The sequence below is a fragment of the Nyctereutes procyonoides genome, unplaced genomic scaffold, assembly GCF_905146905.1.
Source record: "Nyctereutes procyonoides isolate TBG_1078 unplaced genomic scaffold, NYPRO_anot_genome, whole genome shotgun sequence".
Taxonomy (NCBI): Eukaryota; Metazoa; Chordata; class Mammalia; order Carnivora; family Canidae; genus Nyctereutes; species Nyctereutes procyonoides.
Genome location: NW_026575131.1, coordinates 9,548,232 through 9,570,629, shown reverse-complemented (window position 1 = coordinate 9,570,629; position 22,398 = coordinate 9,548,232). Strand labels below are relative to the sequence as shown.

The 22,398-nt window shown below is 46.6% G+C and overlaps 1 protein-coding gene across 2 annotated transcripts in view; it reads left to right on the top strand.

Annotated features, from left to right (window-relative positions):
• Positions 1-22,398, top strand: part of LMCD1 (LIM and cysteine rich domains 1) — a 58,752-nt gene that overhangs the window by 23,653 nt on the left and 12,701 nt on the right. Inside the window, exons 2-4 of one of the 2 annotated variants that reach the window (XM_055344569.1) lie at positions 6,104-6,192; positions 11,848-12,103; positions 18,909-19,238. In XM_055344569.1, the coding sequence (XP_055200544.1) occupies positions 6,104-6,192; positions 11,848-12,103; positions 18,909-19,238 (675 nt within the window). The remainder of the gene's footprint in view (positions 1-6,103; positions 6,193-11,847; positions 12,104-18,908; positions 19,239-22,398) is intronic. The other variant, XM_055344570.1, reaches the window with a different exon arrangement.

Genomic DNA, 22,398 nt, shown 5'->3' with positions numbered 1-22,398 from the left:
ATAAACCCAGATATGACTTGCTTCTTGGTTCTGATGGTTTTGTTCTTTTTTAAAGTGTTAAGAGTTTCTAGAAGACAGTTCTCAACATCTTGCCCCCCAAGCCACTGTGTATCCAGTCATCTGGAGGCCTGGAGTTGGAGTGGGAGCTCCAGCTCCCTGGTCTGGTACTAAGTGTACGTGACCACTTGCCCTTCACTTGCGCTTCCAGTGAGGGAAGCCAATGTCCTGGTGCTTTTCTCCCACAGGCATTGCTTGTGGTTCTGATTCACTTTCTCCTCTGGCTACTGCCTCTCCAGCTGCCCCTGAGGCTTGTCCATTGCCTTGAACATCCGTACTTTAGTTTATTCAGCAGAACAGAGTTGGATGGTAGAAATATTAGGACCAAGGTGATCACGGTCCTAATACTGAACTGCTGCCCCCAACCCTAACCTGAACCTCCCACTCCTATAGACACACTGTCCCGTCTGTTTGAGCCCAACTGGCCTAATGCCCAGAGTCAAGGCTAGACTTGTAGGAGGCAGTCTGAGGTCTGGAGACTCCCAGTGTGGTAGGAAATCATAGGATCTGGATTCCAAAGACATGAGTGTGAATTATGTCCTGAGCATTAGCAAATCCCATCAGTTCTATGAGCTTGTTTTTTTTTTTCATGAGCCAAATGCAGAGTGTCTACATCCTAAAGTTGTTGTGAAAACCAAGTGAGATAAGGAATGTAAATACACTTTGTAAACTGTCAAGTGCTATACCCTTGATGGAAAGCACCATAGCAGATGAGATGAGAGCACAACTCTGAAGTAAGACCCACCTGGTTTCACTTCCTGGCTCCATCACTTACTAGCTATTGGATCCTGAAAAAGAGGCTTAACCTCTCTGGGCCTGCCTCCTCATCTGAAAATGAAGCCACTAAAAGTACCTCTCTCCCACAGGGTCATCAACCATAAATCTTATGAAATCCTTGGCATATGCACGGCACATAAAGTGTACTCAATAAATGTTAGCTATAGTCAGAATCATTAAGAAAGCTATAACATTTTTGCTTAAAGGCCAGTATAGATGAGGGTAGAGTTAGGAGACCCCCCCCCACACACACACACCTTCCCCATAGGAGCTCCAGTCTAGACCATTCAGAATAGACAAGTTGCTTCTCCTCTGTCTGTCATGCATCCTTTGTTGATTGGAAATAATGATGATACTTCACAGGTTGTCATAAGTGTTCTGAAAGAGAATGCTTAAGTAAGTAAAATCACTCCACAGATTGTCAAACTGTTAACATTTTGGAGTTGTTGCTAGCCGTAGAGTAGTTTCTGGCAGCATTGTTTTCTGTTTATGATGGCAGTTCTTTTCCAAACCTTCTCATAAATTTCACCTCATTCCACCCTTAACTACTTCCACTCCACCTTCTCTCCTTGGTGAGGAGGAAAGGGTTTGTTTTCAAGTATTAAAGCATGTTGGCTAATAATCTTTAATAGCACATATGCTTATAGAGCTTACCTGTAGAGGACAAGACAGAGTGATTGGCTTGGAATAAAATTTAGTGGCAATATTCAAAACACCCTAGCTCAGAAAGCAAACCCATGGATGATCAGGAGGGCATGTGATGGTGTGAAGATACAATTTTCAAAAATGTAAGATCGTGACTCTTATGCAAATATAAAATAAAACTTAGCAAAAGGTTTATCTAATTCATTAGTTAATGAAGTAAGATATTTAGACCAGTTCAAAAATTATTTTAGGGGTTGGGTATTTATAGGCAATTTAATGTTAGGACAAGATTTATGGGTTAGGTACTTAACTAGTTAATGTCCAACAGGACAAGAAACCATAACCTTTATCTGTTTCAAAAAGACAAAAAGTCCTTATATTTGTATGTTTACCAGACAAAAATCTGGTAACATGTAGCCTCACCAAGTCTTGGAGTAAAGCAAAGTAAATTTGCCTAGATAATCCTTGCAGGGGGTGCAGAGCAGGGGCCAATGTCATTGCCACCATATGATACTGAGAGGACATGCCACCCACTTTTCTGCCTTACACTCGAGTTTTGGATAATTTTTTTAACAATGGTAAATATTTTACACTAAGAACAACCTTTTAATCTGACTTGCTGCTTACAACAGCCTGTGGAGGCAAAAAAGGGGCAGGGAAAACCCATTTTGCAGAAGAGGAAACCAAGTTACATATGAGAACTCTCACGGTCTAATCCCAAGTCCCACATTCATTCCTAAACTCCAAATTGCATCTCTCTTTTACCTTCATCTCTGTCCTACCTTGTTCTTGGTGACATTTCCCCCCATTAGACTTCCCCTGGGGGTTCACCTGGAAGAAATGCTCAAAGTGAGAAGGAGGCCTGTTGCCCCTGGCCCATGTGTCCCCAGGGTTCCTGGCCTGAGCTGAGTCCTTTTAAGTCCCTGACACAATTCAGTTCCACAATATCCCACTCTCCCGAGCCAAAGAAAATTGTCAAAACATGTTATCTCCCCTCAGGAAAAATGATAGAATAGATGTTACATTCCAGGAACCCATTTTTTTAAAGTGATGACTCCTTTTAAGCTCTTCTGTTTTCAGCTACTGTGAGCCACTGTGAGCAGCCACTGCACCATCTTTCTTTTGAGACGGTGTCCACATCAGAGAAACCTACTGTTTATAAACCAGAATATCTTGTTTGAAGCACTGTTTCTGGTTGATGTTTTCCTCTCCTTAATAAACAGGATCATCATTTTCTGTGTCCGACATAGCTGGGTCTGTCTGACATGCAGGGGACAAATGGCTATTTATTGTGTTAAGCAGTTGGCCAGGAAACTGGCTGCAAGTGTGGCCTGATGGCCCAAATCTGCTTCTTCCTTGCAAGGCCATTTATTTTTCTCTCCCACGGACTTCTATCGCCATGGAAACTGTCCCACTAGCAGGATGGAGACTAAGGCCAACTCTCTGCTTCCTGCACTTAGTCAGAGAGGCAACACGTATACACATGAAGCAAAAGAGACAGTAAGAAAGTATATGAGGTGTGGAGTTAGAAAGTAGTTCCTCTAAAATTCCTCAGAATTCTCAAGCTGGAGAATGAATTTTTTTTTTTTTGAATGTCTGAGTCAGGGCCTCCCAGACCATTTACACAAGGTGTGCTGACGAGAAGAGTAGACACTCAGTGCATAATACATGCATGCTAAGCCCTATCACTGCGGCAACCCATTTAAGCCTCACGGTAGCTCCACGAGACAGGTTGGTTCTTATTATCCCCACAACCCAGAGGGAGAAACGGAGACTCTGCAAGTCTAGTCACTTGCCCAAGTCCAGCAGAAGAAAGGAACAAATTTAGGACTAATATCCAGGCCTTCTGACCCCAAAGCCTGGACCTCCTCACTTGAAATAGCTGCCTGTTCTCTACCTCTTTTCTTTTTTTTTTTTTAAGAGTTTATTTATTTATTCACGAGAGATACAGAGAGAGAAGCAGGCTCCCCTCAGGGGCCCTGATACAGAACTTGATCCCCGGGCCAGGATCGTGCCCTGAGCCAAAGGCAGATGCTCAACCATTGAGCCACCCCGGCGTCCCTCCACCTCTCTTCTTGCTCTTCACATAGGCTGGCCCCTGAGAGGCTCTGAAAGCCACTTCACATCCCGTGTCCACCATTTTTATTTGATCATGTAATCCTTCCCACTCCCAGCCATCAACAACCACTTTGCAACATCTCACAGAACAAGGATTCTGTGGAACAGGATTCCAGCAACCTCAGTCCAGGCCAGTTTTCTCATCTTACAGAGGAGCAACTTAGGCCGGGGTAGGAAATGAGTTGCCTCTAGCTGCACAGCTAATAAATGTCAGAGCTGGCACCATGGAGCCAGCCCCCTGCCCCACAGGCCTGTGCTCTGCTGTGCTGTGCTGCCTTACATCACTATTTCTAGCCAAACCCTGAGCCAGCAGTTCAGCTCTCCGGCCAAGCATCAGGACTAATCCCCTTATAGGATGACTGTTAAATCAGCCACTCTGTTAGAAGAACAGCGATGCTCGCATGCAGGGTGCTTTGGCCTTTATGAAACGCTTCCACACAGCTCTTCTGTTTCCAGGCTTTGCTCCCTCTAGGTCCTTCTGAAATGATCCAACAATGAAGCCTTATTCATAAGTTGTATACCTTCCAAAATAGCTGTTGAATCGCTCAAACATTAAGTGTGAAAGGATCACTGTGTTTCAACTAGTAGAATCCAAGGTGACAAGAGGCAGAAGCAGAACAAGAGGTGGAAGCTTGCGAGGTTTCATATGCCAGGGTTCTAGAGAACAGAGTTCTACCTGTGAATGAAAGCTCCCCAGCTTAGGATGATGAGTTTTGACAGGGAACATCCTCTCGTTTTTCATTTTTAACAAGAACCTAGCACTGACCAGGCACAAATGTGAACATGCTCTCTTTCAAACATGTGCAGCATGGTGCTTACTCTCCAGAGTTGCGAATGTGTGTTTGAACAGTGAAGCCCGGGAGGACATGGTATAAACAGCAGCTGTCGAGTGGGAGGTGGGAGCTAGAGTCATTGTGGGAAGATCTGAGGTACAGAAGAGAAATATTGTGAGGAATAAGTGTGTCTTTTCACGTACTTCTTTGGATTCTAACAGTAGCGATGAGGATGGTCTCACAAGTTCCACTGCTGGTTTTTTCCCCATTTAAAAGCAAAGGGAGTAAAGGAGTAATGCTCAGATTGCAACATCCCACCCATCATGCTCTTCTGCATCTTTTTCCTGTGCATATTTTCTCCCTTCTAGAAATCCCTTCTCTGTTTCTGTCTGCTCTTTTTGTATAACCCCCATCCAGAGTCACCTCCTCTGGGAAGCTTCCCTGGACTTCCCATACGGGTTTCTTCACCCCTTCCTCTGTGTACCTACAGTCTGTGTGCAAAATTACACCAGCTCCCATTTTTTTAGTACCCAGTGTGAATAAGCACTTTACGTATATCATCTTCATACCCATTTGACAAGGAGACTGAAGCCCGGTTAGTCCAAGGCCAGTATGGCTATTAAGTCATGAAGCTGGGTTTGGAATCCTGGTCTCCCAGGCTCCCACGCCTTTCTGCTACATAACGGGCAGTTTCCTTTGCCTCAAACTTACCCTTTCAGGAGCAAGTGATAAGTACGTGTTTCTCGCTCGGTCTCCCCCTTGTCTGTGAGTACATCTAGGGTACACCCAAGTCCTATGATGTATCCCTATGCCTGACACATGCTAAATAAATAGTTAAATGAATCAATAGTCTGTTCAGATGTGAGGAGCTTATGCCTTGTTCTTGATAAAACCATAATACATGTACGTAACTGGAGCAAGTCATCCCCACCCCCAGTGGAGAGATAGGTAAGTTTCTTAGCCAGCAGATCCACTGGCTCTCCAATTTTAATATAATACAAATCTCCTGGAATTTTGTTGAACTGCAGATTCTGAATCAGAAGGGCTGGGGTGGGACCTGAGGGGCTGTGTTTCTGGCAAGCTTCCTGTGATGCTGCTGATTTGAGATCCATTCGGGCATTTGGGTCTCAACACAGCAGCTGCAGCAGCTGGTGACAAAGAGTAAAACCTATCCCATGTGTTGTTCTCCTTTCAGAGGACAACCAGTCTTGAAATGCTCCTGATTTTCCATGTTTTAGCAAAATATTTGTTATGCTTTGAGCTATAAACATTTGGCAGCATGAACATTTGTGTCTGCCTATAGCTTTGGTTTAATCCCACCCTATCAATAAATCACAAATAAATGAGGGAGAGGAGTCACTCACTGGAAGATTCCATTCCAGTGACAAGTGGACCAGGGGAGCTGGTGAATGTGGAGGAAGGAGCAGATGATCCCTCACAGCAGGGGGTTTCCAAGGGAACCCTATGGGCCGGCTGGCAACAGCTCTGAAAGACCCTGCCTTGGTCCATTTTTATTGGGAAGGGCCCCACCCTTCCACATTTGCCTGCTCTATGGCTACTTTCCCAGCTGGTCTTCTCCATTCTTGGTAAACAGTAACTGATGGCTTATTCATCTTGAGCCCTTTGAACCCCACACAATCCCTTTGCGGGCATGCCAGGTCTTTTAGAGGTCAAGCATCCCCGGTCCAAGACATTTGGAAGGAAAACACCCTCTTTTCTGTCTTCTTTTCCAGATGTCCCTGGGCCAGCAGCAGTCAGCAAGAGGTGTGCCTTGTTTGAAATGCAAGGGGACGTGTTCAGGCTTCGAGCCACATCCATGGAGGTAACAGAGTTTGTCAGGAGAGGCTATGCCTGTCTTCATTTCTTGGCTGTCCTTTCTGGGAACCCCTAGTCATTCTTCTCTGCTGCGGCTGCTTACAATGCATGCGTTTCAGGGAGGACTGGCTCCAGAGTGAATGTACTCCTGCATGGCCCAATTCAGAAATGACTGAGAAGTCCTTGGGAGCCAAGATGAGAAAGGAGTTTAGTGCTTCACTCACCATTTCAAGGTGGAGGCCTCCAAGCTCAGCCCACCAAGGACCACACTGGGAAGATGTGGGTACCTCTTAATTGGTGCCTGGTCCTCTCCAGATTGCTCTACCCTGGGGTTTGGTGCATGTGCTTGATCCCCCTGTACTATGTTGTTGCCCCTGTTGTGACCTCAGAGGACCCCAGGGCCAGAAATAAAAGTCACTGTGTCCCTAGTACTTTAAAACCAGGCCGCAGTATACTCATACCCACAAAGGAGGGCCATAAGATACAGCTAGACTTGGATCTGCAGAGTTTTTCTTGTTTTTCATTGAGGACTCTGAAAGCCAGAAGTAGGGCTGCCATACTGCACAGCTCCCGGGCACTGTTCCCATCAGCATCTATGTGGGTATCACCCACTGGATTTGTGCAGGGCACAGCCTGTGTGACTATCCCAGCAGCCCTGGGAGAGACAGCCTAACCTCTGTAGGGCAAGAGAGCAAAGAGGGAGTTTTTATCTCCCCTGCCAGAGGGTTTCCTTGGACATTCAGTGGGGGAGCACAATTTGGGAGGTAATTGTCTCAGAGTTGTTGACTTCCATAGTGAGATGGCAATTGCAAAAACATTTGTTGAGCTGAACCAAGTCTTTTACATTTAAACGTTGAAGTAACCTTGAGCAGTAGGGAAAAGTTTCTCCGTTTTTCAAGTCAGTAAACCAAGAGTGGGTAGCAGGGAAACATCCAATACATGGCAGGATTCAAACTTGGGTCTTCTTGAACCCCACACCATGTTCTCAAACACTCACCAGTCCTGTGTTTGTTCGAAGCACAAGATTATTCCTTGACTCCGTTCCCTGACAGTCCTCAACCTCACAGGAGCTCATGTGGTCTTCTGGATGCAAGGGACCGTCAAGGTCGTCCAAACCCCACTCCATCCCCCGCACAAATTCCTCCCACAGCGAACACACTCCCCTTTGGGGGAACACCCCACGCATCTATTCTGGCCATTTGAGCCCTTTCTGGTCTTGAGGAGAGTCAGCTTCCCTATCATTTCACCCCCTGGTCCTGAATCTGCCATCAGGGTGTTACAGAATAATGCTGACTCCTCATCAGCTCTCCAAAGACAGCTGGGATACCTCCTTTTAGACTCTTTAAGGCAGGAGATAATGTTCCCCAAATACACCCACTGACTCAGTTCAATGTTTCCCCCTCTAAAGGATCAGTCCTTTGCTGCCTGTTGTCTGACATCTGAAAAGGGTCATTTAACATATTTTGTCTGGTTTTCTAGCTGTTTATGGCAGGAGGGCAATTCTGAGCCTGTAACCAGGAGTTGGTTACCAATTGGGGCTGTAACCAGGAGTCTCAGCATTGTTTTAATCTCTACATTCCCCCACCATTCTGCAAAGGACTTGAACATCAAGTGAATTGATCCTTGAGAAGTGCAGATTGTAGCCTTGGGTCCCACATACCAAGTGTTGTCTTAGTTTGAATAACTTTAATGGAGACCTGAATTCAAGCCACATTGGAACAGTGAGGTCCCAGAATGGGAAACCACGTGAAACCATTTTTATGCTCCAGTTCTCATACTTTTAGTAGTTTGAAAGATATTTGAATAACCAAAGTGACAGCCAGCCTGGTTTAATGAGCAGGTCCCTCGACTGATAATCACAGGACAAGTTAACCTCCTGACTCTGCTTGAAACAAACACTTCCCTTCTGTAAGCCTCGCCTTTCCCTTCTGAAAAATGGGGATGCTGGAGCCCATATGCTCTAGGCTCCACTCTGGCTTCGCAATCCGTAGTTTGAGGCAAGCTGTCTGTCATCAAATTAGTGATTGACACAGCAGAATTAGAATGATATTAGTATTGGTGGCACAGATGGTAGAATTACTTCGAAGGGTACAGAGTGAAGGCAAGAGCAGACGTTCATGAAACAGCAAATCATGAAAACAGAAGGGGAGGTTCCCCTAGCAGCCTGCAGCCTCCTGCTTCCCAGATGGACATGCCAGGTTCCCTGGCCTTCGGAGCCAACCTCAAGGTGCTGAACTGCTCCTCAGGGCAGAGGGAAACACATGTCTAGGACTCCAGGCTTTTCAGAGAGAGCCCGACAGAAAGTCTCTTCCTTGCATGCAGAGATTCTTTATATATATATATTATCATAATCCTAATAGCTTTATTTTTTTTAAAATGCTCACTGGCTTCAGTAAATAGAGAAAAACCCTGCTTTGAGGGAAGGAGGGGACATAGTATGAAAAAAATGAGATGATAGTATGAAAAATGGATCTTGAGATCACAAAATTTTACATTCTTCAGGGGTCATTCTTTGGATCACCCCGGTGTCCTCATTATGGCACCCCTTCTGATGAGGTCCTGTCTCCATGCCAGCTTAGGCGGCTGCCCCAGGAATTACATGTTAACTCTGCATCTTCTCCCTGGGGCAGTGGATCTTCACGGATAACTCTGCCCTCAGAGCTAGGCTTCCTCTGCTTTCTGAGAGACAATCTAGAGAAAGTCAACCAGAGCTGCTTACATTTCTGAAAGGAACCAACTAGGGACTCTGGCACTTTGATGTGCATCCAAATCACCTCTGAACAGGATTGCAAGTATCCCTGTCCAGATTCCACTCCAGACCCATGGAATCTGACTTGCTGGGGCCAAGGTAGGGCATCTCCAAGTTTACCAAGCTCCCCAGGTGATTTAGGTGTGCAGCAAAGTTTGGAACTCGTCAAATAGACCAAGGGTCAGCTAACATCCTGTAAACAGTCTCTTCATAAACATTTTAGGTTTCACAGGCCGTTTGGTCCTTAACACAACTAGTTAACGTGGCCCTTGTAGCATGAAAGCATCCATAGGCAATATGTAAATGAATTAATGTGCGTATGTTCCCATCAATCTCTATTTCAGGAGTGAAATTCAAATTTCATATCATTTTCTTGGGTCATAAGATAGTAACCTTTTGAATTTTTTTCAACCCTATAATGATGTAGAAACTATTCTTGCTTCACAGGTTGTGCAGAAATAGGTGATGGGCCAGATTCTGCTAATGGAATGTAGTTTGCCAACTCCTGATACCCACTAGCCCTCTCGCTGTCAGATGATAGACTTGACCATGGGCCTGTGTTGGGCTAGTGTTCAGGATGGGATAAGAGTCCAAGGCTTTGCCTTTTCCTCCATTGCTGGTAGCCTAGGAAGAATAAATAGCTGTTTCAATACTATTGAGGATCTTTCTGGGTTGTGTCTGTGTCCCCTTCAGTCTGAGTGCCTGGAAAGAGTAGAGTAGGGCTAGGAAGGTGTCTTCCTCATCCATGGAATCCCAGCAACAGTGCCTTGCAACATGACAATATGAATAAAAGGAGAAATAACACTGACACAATTTCAAAGAATATCTCATATCCGTCAACATTTTCCATTTTAAAGTGTTTTGCATTTGCCACATCTCTAATAGCATCCTGAGAGTCTTATTTAACAAAAAAAAGCAAATGGCAGCTCCTCCACCCAGCTCCATGCATGGTAGGCAATGGGGCTCAGAGGATCTGATGGGACACCAGGCTTTCCCTCACTTCCTTCCTCTTCCTCCTACCACTTCCTCCTCTGCTGTTGTCACTCCCCACATGTAAACCAGTGGTGCTCTCCCCTATGTTGGAGAAACCGTCTCCTTCATGCCTGGCTCATAAAAGGGAGAGGAAAGGGAATGTTTATTATTAATAAAATGCCCCAATTCTATAAAATGAGCAACCCCTTCTTATGAGGACCAGAAGAAAAGACTGCTTATTTTTGCCCCACATCATCTTTAGGGTCATACTCTGTTTTGGAGTACCAGCATTATCCTTGAGATCATCGATTTTACCATTTCTCACATTGTAACCCACTGAATGTGAAACTGGACTACAAGCTTCTTGCATTAAAAACAAGAATCAGCCTTGCACTGCAGAAATGTAACCTGCTGTGTCCCACACTTACCACACTGAGCCTCTTGCCATGTGCCACATACATACATGCTGGGGGAACTGGTCCACATCAACAGAGCCACCCCAGAGCATATGAAACCCTCCTGTGGCCCAGCCTTACAGTTACAGTTCTGTCTGATTTTCTCTCCCTCCCCGATCCCAACAGTGCACTCCTGGAAGGTTGCAGTGGGGCCTCCCTCCCTTTATATTAGACAGGGGTTTCTCAACCTCAGCACTGTTGACATTTTGGACAGGCTAATTCTTTGGTGTGGAGGGGGGGGGCTATCCTATATATTATGGGATGTTTAGCAGCACCCCTGGCCTCTACCCCACAGAAGCCAGTAGCTACCCCATTGTGACAACCAAAAATGTCTTCAGACATTGCCACAGAACTGACCTGCGTTTAGAACTACTGGTGAAGAAAAGGAGGATTCCTTTAGGCATCCCTGGCTGTGAAGCACTCGTGCTACTGCCCTGACCTCTCTCTTGCTCGGGCCTGCCTCATCCGTGTCGCAGGGCTTGACGTTGCTCACTTCACTTATTAACAAGTTCTTAAATCTCATATGTGAGAGCAGCCACGATACAGCACACCTCAGGTGTCAGGCCAGAAAGGGAGGGAAGTGGTTTTCCTCTATACCTTGAACCCTCTGGATTTCAAAACCTCAACAGCATGGGTATGAAGCAGCCAGATGCTGTAGTCTGTAATTGTCAGAGAGAAGCATCAGGCTTTCGAGTGAATTTGACGCTTCCCCCAGGATGCTTTTCCTTCTCTCGGCCTCGCAGCAGAGCCTTGCCAGCAAACATCAATCTCTCCAGCCTAAGGGGTTTCCTGAGCTCATTCCCTTCCCCCTGGGTCCTATCCACCCATTTTTCGAAGAAAATTTCCAGCTGTGTTCTAACTTCAGTTTGAGTGCTAAAGAGTGAAAGTTGTTGAAGCTCCAAGGCTAATGAATCTTGGGAGACCATTTCAAGATTTCCTTAAAGCAGGGGTCAGCAAACTTTTTTTTTTTTTTTACAAAGGACCAGATCATGGATACTTTAGGCTCTGTGGGCTACATGGTCTCTGTTGCAATTATTCGAGTCTGTCTGTTTAGCCCAAATGCATCCACAGACAATATGTAAATGAATTGAGCATGGCTATGTTCCAGTAAAACTTCATTTACAAAACCAGGTTGTGGGCCAGGTTCAGCCCACAGATCATAAAGACTCCTGCTTTCAAGCATCTCTAATGAATGAACCAACCTTTGCTGTCATAATCACTGTGAGTAAAAATGTGTTGTTCCTTTTACCACCAAAAGTCATATCCCACATTCCCCATAGACCGACTGATGGACAGTCTCCTAAACTCAGTTCCCAATCCCAAGGCCTTTTGGTCTCAGGTTACCATTCATCTGCTGCAAACCGTTCCAAGTTACTAAAGTTAAACCTTGAACTTGCTTTCAAAAAGGCAGATGCTACCAGCAGGAGACTCTGCTCCTCTTCTCTGGAGGTTGATCTCATTTGTCCCAATTAACCTCCCACCCCAGGAAAATATGCAAGTCATGCAAATGCAGCCATGAGGATCACTGCTTGAGCTCTGAGCTGGAAGACGATCGGAAAATTGGCCGCTTGCTGATGGACTCCAAGTATTCCACCCTCACAGCCCGGGTGAAAGGTGGGGACGGCATCCGGATTTACAAGAGGAATCGGATGATCATGACCAATCCCATTGCCACTGGGAAAGATCCCACCTTTGACACCATCACCTATGAGTGGGCCCCCCCTGGAGTCACCCAGAAACTGGTAAGACAGCATCCTCCAACCAAAGGGTTGTTCTCCTATCCATGTAAATGTTAGCTATGCCTGAATTTCAAAGACAAGGTAGGAAGAGGGCGAGATGATAGAAATAGATAAGATTCTAAGCCCATTCCTGCCTCACTATGTGATCTTGAAGTGAAAACTGGCCCTGGGTTTTCCTCATCCAGGAAATGGATAGAAGTGTTTCTGAGAATTATAAAGGGCCCTTCCAGCTCTGGTACAGGGTCATTCATGGTTCCCTTTGGGCTCCCCATTTCTGAACAAAGGATGGTTTGTGATTCCAGACTCTCAGAGTGCTTGTCTTCATGTGTGAGATGTTCATTTTTCCTCAGAGTGGCCTGGGATATGCCCATTGCAGGCCTGTGGTGGAGCACAGAAATAGTCCCCTCTTTTTTCTAACCACTGAGACCTCTTGGGCTTGAAGGGAGAACTGAACTAGCTTTACACAACCCTGGGAAGAAGCACCCAGAGAAGGACAAGATCCAGAAAGAGAAATGACTTGCACAAAGTCACATCCTGGCTGCCCACTACAAAAACCCATAACAAGTCCCCATGCACAGGCCTCACCCCAGACCATTAAATCAGAAGCTCTAGATTACAGGATCAGAATCAACAGATATGGGTATTTGACTCCTCAGGTAATGCCGCACGCAGCCACCTTCAAGACCCAGGGGACCAGACCAGTGCCCCTCAAATTTCAACTACCTTATACATTATCTGGACAGCTTGCAGAAATACATCTAGTGAGCTTGGGGCTGGTCTGAGACTCCACACTCCTAACATGCTCCCAGGTGATGCTGATTCTGCTGGCCCCTAGACCATACCTGCAATAGCAAAGACCAAGGTGATTTCCACAAGTTAATGAGAGTAAAAAGGTCCTACGATTTTAGGGATGCAAGCCTGGCATTTAATTAAATGTCTTCTGGGGAAAAAAGGAGAGGCTTCAGAGTCCTGCATGGTCATATCCCCACCACAGACTCCCCAACAGCTGTGACCCCTTACTCATTACCTTACAGTGCCCTGACCTTCCTCTTCCCTGCTCTTGAATGCTCTAGGCTTTTGCCCTCCTCAGGGACTTTGCACTTGCTGTTCCCTCTACTTGAAATGTCCTTTTCCTGCTCTTTGCATGGCTAGGTCTTTCTGACAGGTCCAAGGCAGGCCTTCCCTAACCACCCAGTCTACAGCAGATGCCACCTATCCTCCAGCTACATTTTTTTTTTAAGATTTTTATTTATTTACTCATGAGAGACACAGAGAGAGGCAGAGACACAGGCAAGAGGGAGAAGCAGGCTCCATGCAGGGAGCCCGACATGGGACTCGATCCCGAGTCTCCAGGATCATGCCCTGGACTGGAGGCAGCGCTAAATTGCTGAGCCACCCAGGCTGCCCTCATTTTTTTTTTCTCTCAGTTCTCCAGTGTTTCTTTAGAAGCTTTGATTGCAAGCTATGGTTGTCTTATGTATGTCTTTGCTTAGTTATCATCTCTCTCACTGGAGTGAAGCAAGGCCCCAAAAGGGCAGATGCCATACCTATCCTGTGCCCCATCCTATCCAACACCTTGCACCATGCAGGGCACATAGTAGGCTTGATGGGTATTTGTGCTATGTCACCCTCCTGGCCAGTGACATTCCACATGTGGTCTATGGACCAACACTGTGCCATAAAAATCCTGTGACTGGCCCACAACGAGAGGTACAGAAATTGAGAATAAATGTTGGAGAGATTTAGTAGCAATTGACATCCATGCCTGTGATCAGAGAACTCCTCTCACTGAACAGAATTCCACTATGCTCAGACTCATGTGGGAATCTCATGTGGCATGAGCTACATTCTCATCTCATGCAGCGAGCCCACAAATCATTCTGCAATAGATAGAAAAATCAAACAAAAAAACCCTGATCCTTCACCATAGAGAGTCTGAGCAGCACAGCTCTAAGCTATAGCTTAAGTGAGGGAAAGATGGGGAAATCCCTTCTAGATCAAGTGGAGACTGGCAAAGTTACTTTTTTAAAAGCTGTACTTTTTAAAAAAAAAAAAAACATTTTAAAAGAATAGGTCAGCATTTGTGAGCTCAGCCACCATGTGAAGTAGGAATTATTTTACGTGTAGGGAAACACAGCGTGGTCAGTTGGCCTTTACCAGTTGCAGGGGCTAGACAGGGGCAGATCCGGGCCAGAGGGTGGCATCCAACAACAGCAGTACCAGGACATGCTGGGTGGCTCCAAACCCAGGTCTGCCTCCAGCGCCCAGGTCTGGGTAAGCCATCACCCAGGTCTACAACATGTCAGTGGAAAGTAAAGCAGGCGGCTTGTAAAAGAGCTGGCTGTGGACGTCAGGAACTGGCTGGTGAAAACCCCAAATGCTTTGGCCCCAGACTAATCAGAGGAAGGCATCGTCAGGCTATGATTAATGCTGGCTCGTAAAACCACATGGTATAAAGGCCCCTCTGTCTGCCCTGCATCTGGCCTGCCTGAGCAAGTTGCCTTTCTGAGATTGGACAGTTGTCCCTTCCCATTCACCCTCCTGATGTTTGTTTAATTACCAAGTGATCAGGACTGATTATATTTTGGAAATGGGACTGAATCTTCCTGTCATCCTTCCCAACCAGAATGAAAAACGGAGAAATTCTTAAGCCTTTAAGGCTAGTAACAATAAACCCAATGGCTAATGTTTACTGAGCATTTACATGTACCGGGCCCTATGCTAAGAGCTGTACTTGCATGGTCTCATCTAGAAAATTCTAACTGTTAAGGATATATACTATTACTATACTTATTCACAGAGGGGGCAACTGAGGTTGAGAGAAGTGACACAGCTAGCTAAATGTCCCATCACTGGCTTAAATGGCAGAGCCATCCCTTGGACTCAGGCCTCCCTGACTCCAAAGCTTAGGCTCTTGGCTACCAAGCCAGGCCAGGAGAACCAGACATATAGGAAGAGAGGCAGGAAAAAAGCAGGTACCTTGGATTAGCACTTTTAAGGAAGGCTCCTAAGAATAGGGAGGAACTTGGGCAGATCTTTGAAGGCTATCCAGGATCTGGGGGGTGGCAAGGGGGAAAAGATGAAGGGAACCAGCATCCATTGAACATTCTGTAGATGACAGATAAATAGATAGATCATCAACACCTTACCACTCCCTATATGCATCGTAACCCTGTTTTACAGGGGAAAGTCTTTGAGGAGCCTACGCAGGTGTGGCACTCATACCTCATCCTCTACTCTCATGCCTAAGGCAAACATGGCTGGTCAATCAGGGCATTGTCTCTCGTAGTGCCTTCATTGGCCTCAGAATCTTCGACACAACACTCCAAGTGGCCACTGTTGACTAGGATTGACATGTAACACGAAGCCCATTTACCATCCTTGCCTGACAGCTAGAGAAGCAGAAAGAACAGGCAGGATCAGGTCTTCCGATTCCAGAAATCCATGTGTGTCCTACTGCCCAACTCTTAGAATAAAGTACCTTTTCCACTTTTCTCTCTGCCCTTTGATTCCTCTCCTGATGAAGCCCGATTCTGGGAACCACTTCACCCAAGATGTCCCAGCCAGACAGCAAAGCACCAAATGACTCAGAAAGGTCCTCATGAAAACCTTGAAACCCAAACCAACCTTTCCTAACTGCTCCAAGAAAAGGTCTCTTGCTAAAGGTTTTGGAAACATGACCTTAATCAGCTTCCTGGAGAGATTCCTGAGAGATTCTGTTACAAGCTCTGAGAGGCGCAGGCAGCTGACTCTGACCCAAACCTCTGTCCCCATCATCTCCTTCCCAAGCCCATGCCAAACCAACAGTAGTTGTCTGAATGGTGTATCGAGATGGACTCTGATACCCTCTCCTGGGTCAATGAACAGCATCTGCCGCAGGTGTGTGTGACTAGGATTCTCGGGCCAGCCAGGCAAGGCATGCCATCACAGAACACATGCCAGTGGCAGCAGGATGCTATGGTACCCAGCTGGGTCTTTGAGCTGCCACAGGAACACTAGGTTCCTGGGAAGGAACACTCACTGTCTCCAGGGCCCTGGCCAGGAATCCTTGAGCTCTGTGGGCTATAGACACCTGTAGCCAGGACAGAGCCATGAAAGGACATTGAATGTAGGGATCAACAAGCAGGTGGCTGACACTTGCAGAAGGCCACTGCTGCGGGACTTCTACCGCAGTGTTTATTTGTAAAGCTAAGCAGGAAGGGATACCTCCTGTTACAGACCAGAGTCATAGCCATATCCAGGGACTGGAGAATCATGGCACAAGGCAGGGTTTACACAGCCTCTTCACTCTGACAAAGACCGAAGGAAACCTCCCTAGAGATTGAAGGAAATTTTTTTCTTTTTGCAAATCATTCATCTCCTAAAGAAGTAGTACACACATGGATGAGACCCAAGCTCTGCTGAGTACAAAGCTGTCTCTACCACAGATGCATTGTGGGAGCTTCAGGAGGTTCCTTTTCCATGCCTCAGTTTCTTGAGGGGTAATATTAGTTCCTTACTCCTAGAGGTTCTGTGAGAATTAAATGGGTTAGCTTGTGTCAGGTACCTAGAAGGGCGCCCAGATCATAGGAAGCACCATGTAAGTGTTAGCTACTCCTACCATGCCTTCGACCACTCATCCTGCAGGAGTCGGTAGCCTTCCTAGGAGAAGAAATTGTGCTCCCATGAACTCAATCAGCCATGCAACTAGATCTGCTTCAGCACTTGGAATGAGTGAGATGTTGGCCATCTGAGTGCCCATTCTGGCACAGTGAGCATCGCTCTTGTTTCTACTTCTCCAATATCCTTCCATAGATCCTGGGAGCAGGGCAGTCCCCACACACGAAATAAGAATGTCTGGGGTAGTTATTTGTCGCCCACACTGTCCCTAACCCACATCCCCAGGGCCCTGTGCCCTGCCCCAGCCTGTAGGCTGCTGGTCCACTGCTTTCCCTGTCCTCTGATGGTCACATCCTGTCCCACCACCACCCCCTATCTCCAGATAGGCCCCAATCCTCAGATATCCTGCTTCACACACACCCAGGAGGACCTACTAAAGCGCTCACTTCTAGGCCCTTTACAGACTCCTAAATCACAGTCCAGGATGGGCCCAGGAAGGTTTTTCACAAGGCCATCAAGTGATTCTTATGCACCCCAAAGTTTGAGACTAGATTCTTAAGACCTGCTTGCTTGGCATGTTTGTGCTGGAAGCTACCTGCAGTTTTATACTGAGCCAGGGAAAAACAGCACCCCGTTTTCCCAAGACAGAGTCAGGACTCAGCCCTTCCCAAACATGTAGTCAGCTGTGTGGCTCCCTGGCACTTTCATCTGTTGGGGTTCAGCATCTTGGCCTCTTTGGCCAACCCGAATCCATGTGCTCCTTGAGCCACTTTTCTGAGCTGTAGACTCAGGTCAGTGCTACTGCTTCTCTCTCATAATAATGCTAAGGACTGAGTAAGGGCACCACAGACTTCTCACAGTGGTCAGGACCCTGAAGATCATGCAGTCTACCTCGAACTTTGTAGATGATGAAACAGGTCCACGGCCCTGGGTACTTTTTCAGTCTTACACAGAGAGCAGCAGCAGGGCAAGAGCTAGAAACTCAAATTTCCTGGTACCCCAGAATTCTGTCCACGCCCCACCCCAGGCCATCTCCTGTGTCTGGCAAAAGCACCTAGAAAAGTATTGGGGACTATGTGGATGAAGGGATAGTAAGAGGGTGTGCCGTGAGCCCACAGAGCCAGGAGGCGGCTCAGCCAGGTGATCCAGGATCTAGGACAGAGCCTCCTAGGGACCATCCACAGCCACCTCTCACTTCATGAGTCCCACAGGACCCCGGGTCACCTGTGTCTCCCTTCTCTAAAATTGGTCTTATCCAGAATTCATTTATTATGAAACTCAGCAAACCAGGCTCTGGACTCATATTCTCCTCCCTTACCCCTGCTCCTTATAACATCAGGCAACCAATATGGTTATTCATTATGAATTATTGTATGACTTTCCATGTTGAGTAACACAATTCAATTCCAAAATAAGTCCAGCCCCAAGCAATGTGATATGGGGCAGGCAAGTTCCAGGAGGGTAAATATGGCAACGGCCACCCGGGCAGTAGGAATCACGCAACCTGGTGGGGGTGTCAGGGTCATAGGCAGGGACAGGCATGGAAGTGGAGAATACTTGTCAAGGATAAACAGTTCTCCTTTCACACTTTCTCATGCTCTGTGGCTTTGACCTTTATCTTCCCCAATTGTCCCCATCCCTGGTACCCACCCAAGTATAAGGTTACTGTTCATTTAAAAAAAAAGCCAAAATTGGACAGTTATCTATGGACATATTACTATTCATGTGGTTACCAGTCATAATTGATGTGGAAATGTTATGACCTTGATACCTTATCAATTCATTCTATTAGAAGGTGCCTTGGCCTGTTTTTAAATTAATAAATGATGAAATACCTTATGCCTATCATTATTTAATTATACTTTTCTAAGAAAAGCAATTTTAAACTAGATTGACTCTTTTGTAATTAGGAACATTGCCATTAGGTGAATGGTATTGAAGGAAACCAAACCTGTATTGCAAAGCCAACAAATCTAAAATGAACACTGACTTCAGGTACACCATTCTCATCCAGAATGTGAATCTGTGACAATGTAGAGGAGAGTGAAACTTATTTAGGCCTCTCTTGGGTGTTGCCAAATTCACAGCATTCCTGCCTTGACTGTCCTCGGTTCTGCAGAAAACCTGAAGAAGCTGGAAGCTGTTCACCAATTCCACATGTCTGCTTGGGTACCTGAGAATCACAGTAGCTTTATCTCCTCCCCACCAGGGTCTGCAGTACATGGAGCTCATCCCAAAAGAGAAGCAGCCAGTGACAGGCACCGAGGGTGCCTATTACCGCCGACGCCAGCTCATGCACCAGCTCCCCATCTACGACCAGGACCCTTCTCGCTGCCGTGGACTTCTGGAGAATGAGTTGAAAGTGATGGAAGAATTTGTCAAGCAATACAAGAGCGAGGCACTGGGCGTGGGAGAGGTGGCCCTCCCAGGGCAGGGTGGTTTGCCCAAGGAGGAGGGGAAGCAGCAGGAGAAGCCAGAGGTCACAGAGACCACCGCCCCAACCACCAACGGCAGCATCGGTGACCCATCCAAAGAATATGTAAGTCTCTCCCATGCCTCCTGGTGTGGCTGAAACCACCAGGCCCAGGGCTTGCAGGGTCAGGGTGCCAGCTCCAAGCTTTTTCCTGTTGGTCATGCATTCTTTCATACAGACTGCCAGCAGCTATTTGGTGTTCCTTTACTCTGTGCCTGGCACTATCCTGCAGAAAATAGCATAAGATCACTGTGCTTGAGAGGCTGATCATCCAGGGCAGGTCCAGACTACCAAACTGTCACAGCTTAGAGAAAGGGCATCTAACCTTGGTTGGGGTGAGTGTAGGCTTGGAGGAGGACCTGAGGCCCATCCTGGCCTGGGAAGAATAACCAGGACACATCCAGATCTTCAGGCTTTGCAGGGAAGACCTGTACCACCTTAAAGAGGTAAGCAGGTAAAAAAACAACAACAAAAAAAAAACAAAAAAAAAAACACCTGAGTTCCAGAGAGTGCTGCGGAGCCAGAGGCCTGAACTGAGTCCCCATGTGATTGAAAGCATGGTATGCTGGTGGTGTGGGGACACGAGGCTGGCAAGGTCAGGAGGAGCACGCTTCCTGAAGAGGTAGGCCATCCATTCATCACTCAAGTATTGACGAGGCTGTACTGCCCACCAGGCCTCAGGAAATCAAACAAGCAGAGGACACCGTCCCCACATTGGAGAATACTGTGGATGTAGGACTTCCCTCTGAGGGCCATGGGAGGCTATGGCAGGCTTTCAGTGGGAGATGTCATGGGGTGTGAGCTGGGCTTGGGAAAGTGTCCTCAAGCAGCGTGTGGAAGATGTGCTGTAAGAGAGTGAACTACTGGGGGCTGTTTGAGAAAAAATGAAGAATCCAGAGTGTCTGGTGAAAGCCTCATGAACTGGCTTGTCTTAATATGTCCCATAGGAGGTAAAAGGACTAGCTTGAGACAGTGCCACAGATGGCTGATGTTTGCTGTTTCCTGGCCTCTGGCCCCCTTTTGTCCTCTGCCCCTATCAGCCAACTGGCGTCGACTGCCTGTATTTGATATTTAGACATAAATGTCCCAATATGTGAAGCCCTCGAGCAAATTACCTGCCTTTCAGATTACGTGACAGGCTGGCAGTCACCTGTGTGAGTCAGACATCCCAGAGAAATGGCAGCCCCAATGGTGCTGTCACTACATTCGGAGAGGACCAGTCTTGTCATCCAAAACCTGCATCCTGCAACTCTAACCCCCATTTGTTGGCACATTCATTTGGGATTGCCATCCAGTGAACTATGGCCTCATAGTGTTAATCTGAGAACTTTTTTTTTTCTGAAAGATTTTATTTATTTGAGAGACAGCACAGATGGGGGGAGGGCGAGAGGGAGAGGCGAAAGCAGACTCCCCACTGAGCAGAGAGCCCAACACGGGACTCGATCCCAGGACCCCAAGATCACTACCTCAATCAGACACTTAACTGAGCCACCCAGGGCCTCTAAGCTGAGAACTTGAAGACAAAAGAACAAAACTTATTTTCCCTACCACAAATTTGGCAATGATGTTGAAAAGACCCACTTCTCAAGAAGAATGCATGTATCAGCAACTTAAAAATTTAGATTCAGTTACCATGTTTCATAAACGAGTCTCCTCCCCATCCAGCCCTCTATCCAAATAGTTATTTGTCCTTAAAGCATAAATACTACATAATTCCAAATTGGACGGCAATCTCTTTGAGTCGTTGTGACATTTCCCAATTGCCATTCCCAGGAGAGAGCGGCTGATCTGAGATCATATTTTATCCTTGACTCAGCCCCACATATTTGTACAACATGGAAGTGGGGCAAAGGTGGCCTGAGACCCGGGTCTCTGCCTACCGTCAAGTTTAAGAAGTAGTTATGACAGTTTGGAAGTACATAAACAACAAGATCAGACAATAAACAGAATCAAAGGAAGCCCGTATTGGTTGGGCTGGGCTGGCTGGGGAAGACAGCCTTCTCCTTCCTTACCCTAACCCCAGTCTTGTTTAGATAACACGTTATGTAATTAGCGGCTTCATGTCTGTATGCCATGTATTTATGTCACCTCTAGGTGCTGCGGGCTTGTCTTTTTCCTCTCTGTATCTTCAGCAGGTGCCATTGATAGAGGTAGTAGGTGCTCAATAAATGTGTGAACCATGAATGAGTGAACAAATGGATGAATAAGTGAGTGTTCTAACTAAATAGAGCCTCGAACGATGGGGGCAATTTAGATGGTCAGGATGATGATGGGATCCATGTTCACATTTATTTATTAAGCACCTGCTCTGAGCCAGAAACACTGCCCACTCTTTCAGGGTCTTTGTTTATTAATTCACACAATTGCCAAGAGGCTGAATTTCACCAACCCCATTTTATGGGTGTGGAATCAGAGATTCAGAGAGGGTAGGTAACTTTTTCCAAGGTTCCCACCGTTTCTAAGGAGGAGAACCTGGATCTGATACTTTTCCTACTACGTGATGCAGAGTTATAAAACCCTGCTTATGATCTGTTCCAGGAAGAAAGAAGCCTGGGTGCTCTCATTTAATGCCCTGATTATCTCCTTGAAGCCAGGGAGTAAATCCTATAAAAGTAGCTAGATAGACATAGACCATAGGCAGTGTGTCCCCAGCAAACCCAAACTTACTTGTGGATGTGTGTTCCCTGGACTGCTTTGCCTTACCCCAGTGAGTGGCCAAGTTAAGTAGACATGGGTGCTGGCCATTCTGTGTGCTGTGCCTTCTGTTTCTCATAAAAGGGCAGTGTAGGACAGTTTACCAGAGCCAAGCATCAGGCAGGAAGCCTGATTTCTGCTCCCCTGATGTGGACGATAAACTTCACCAGAAGTGGCCGGGGCATTCAGTTTGAGAACTCAGATATGGGGAGGAAATTGTACAGCGCAGACTGACACCCCAGATCCAAGCAGTGATTTAGGGGGGAAAATGGAGGCAAAAGGAAGGACATGGGAGACCTATTTTCCTAGAACTACACTGGTGACATAGCCGCCCTAAGAATGATCATTATTGCTGTCATTAGCAGCTACCACTTGGCAGGCTTTCTCTGACCTAAGGGTAGCGCCAAGTATTAGAGTATCTGATTTAAAGCTCCCAAACCCACCCCCCAATGACTGGAAGAAAAGCTGTAGGATTTGAACCACCATCCCTCAGACCCCAAGTCCATCTTTCCTGTTGCCCAAAGCTGGTTCC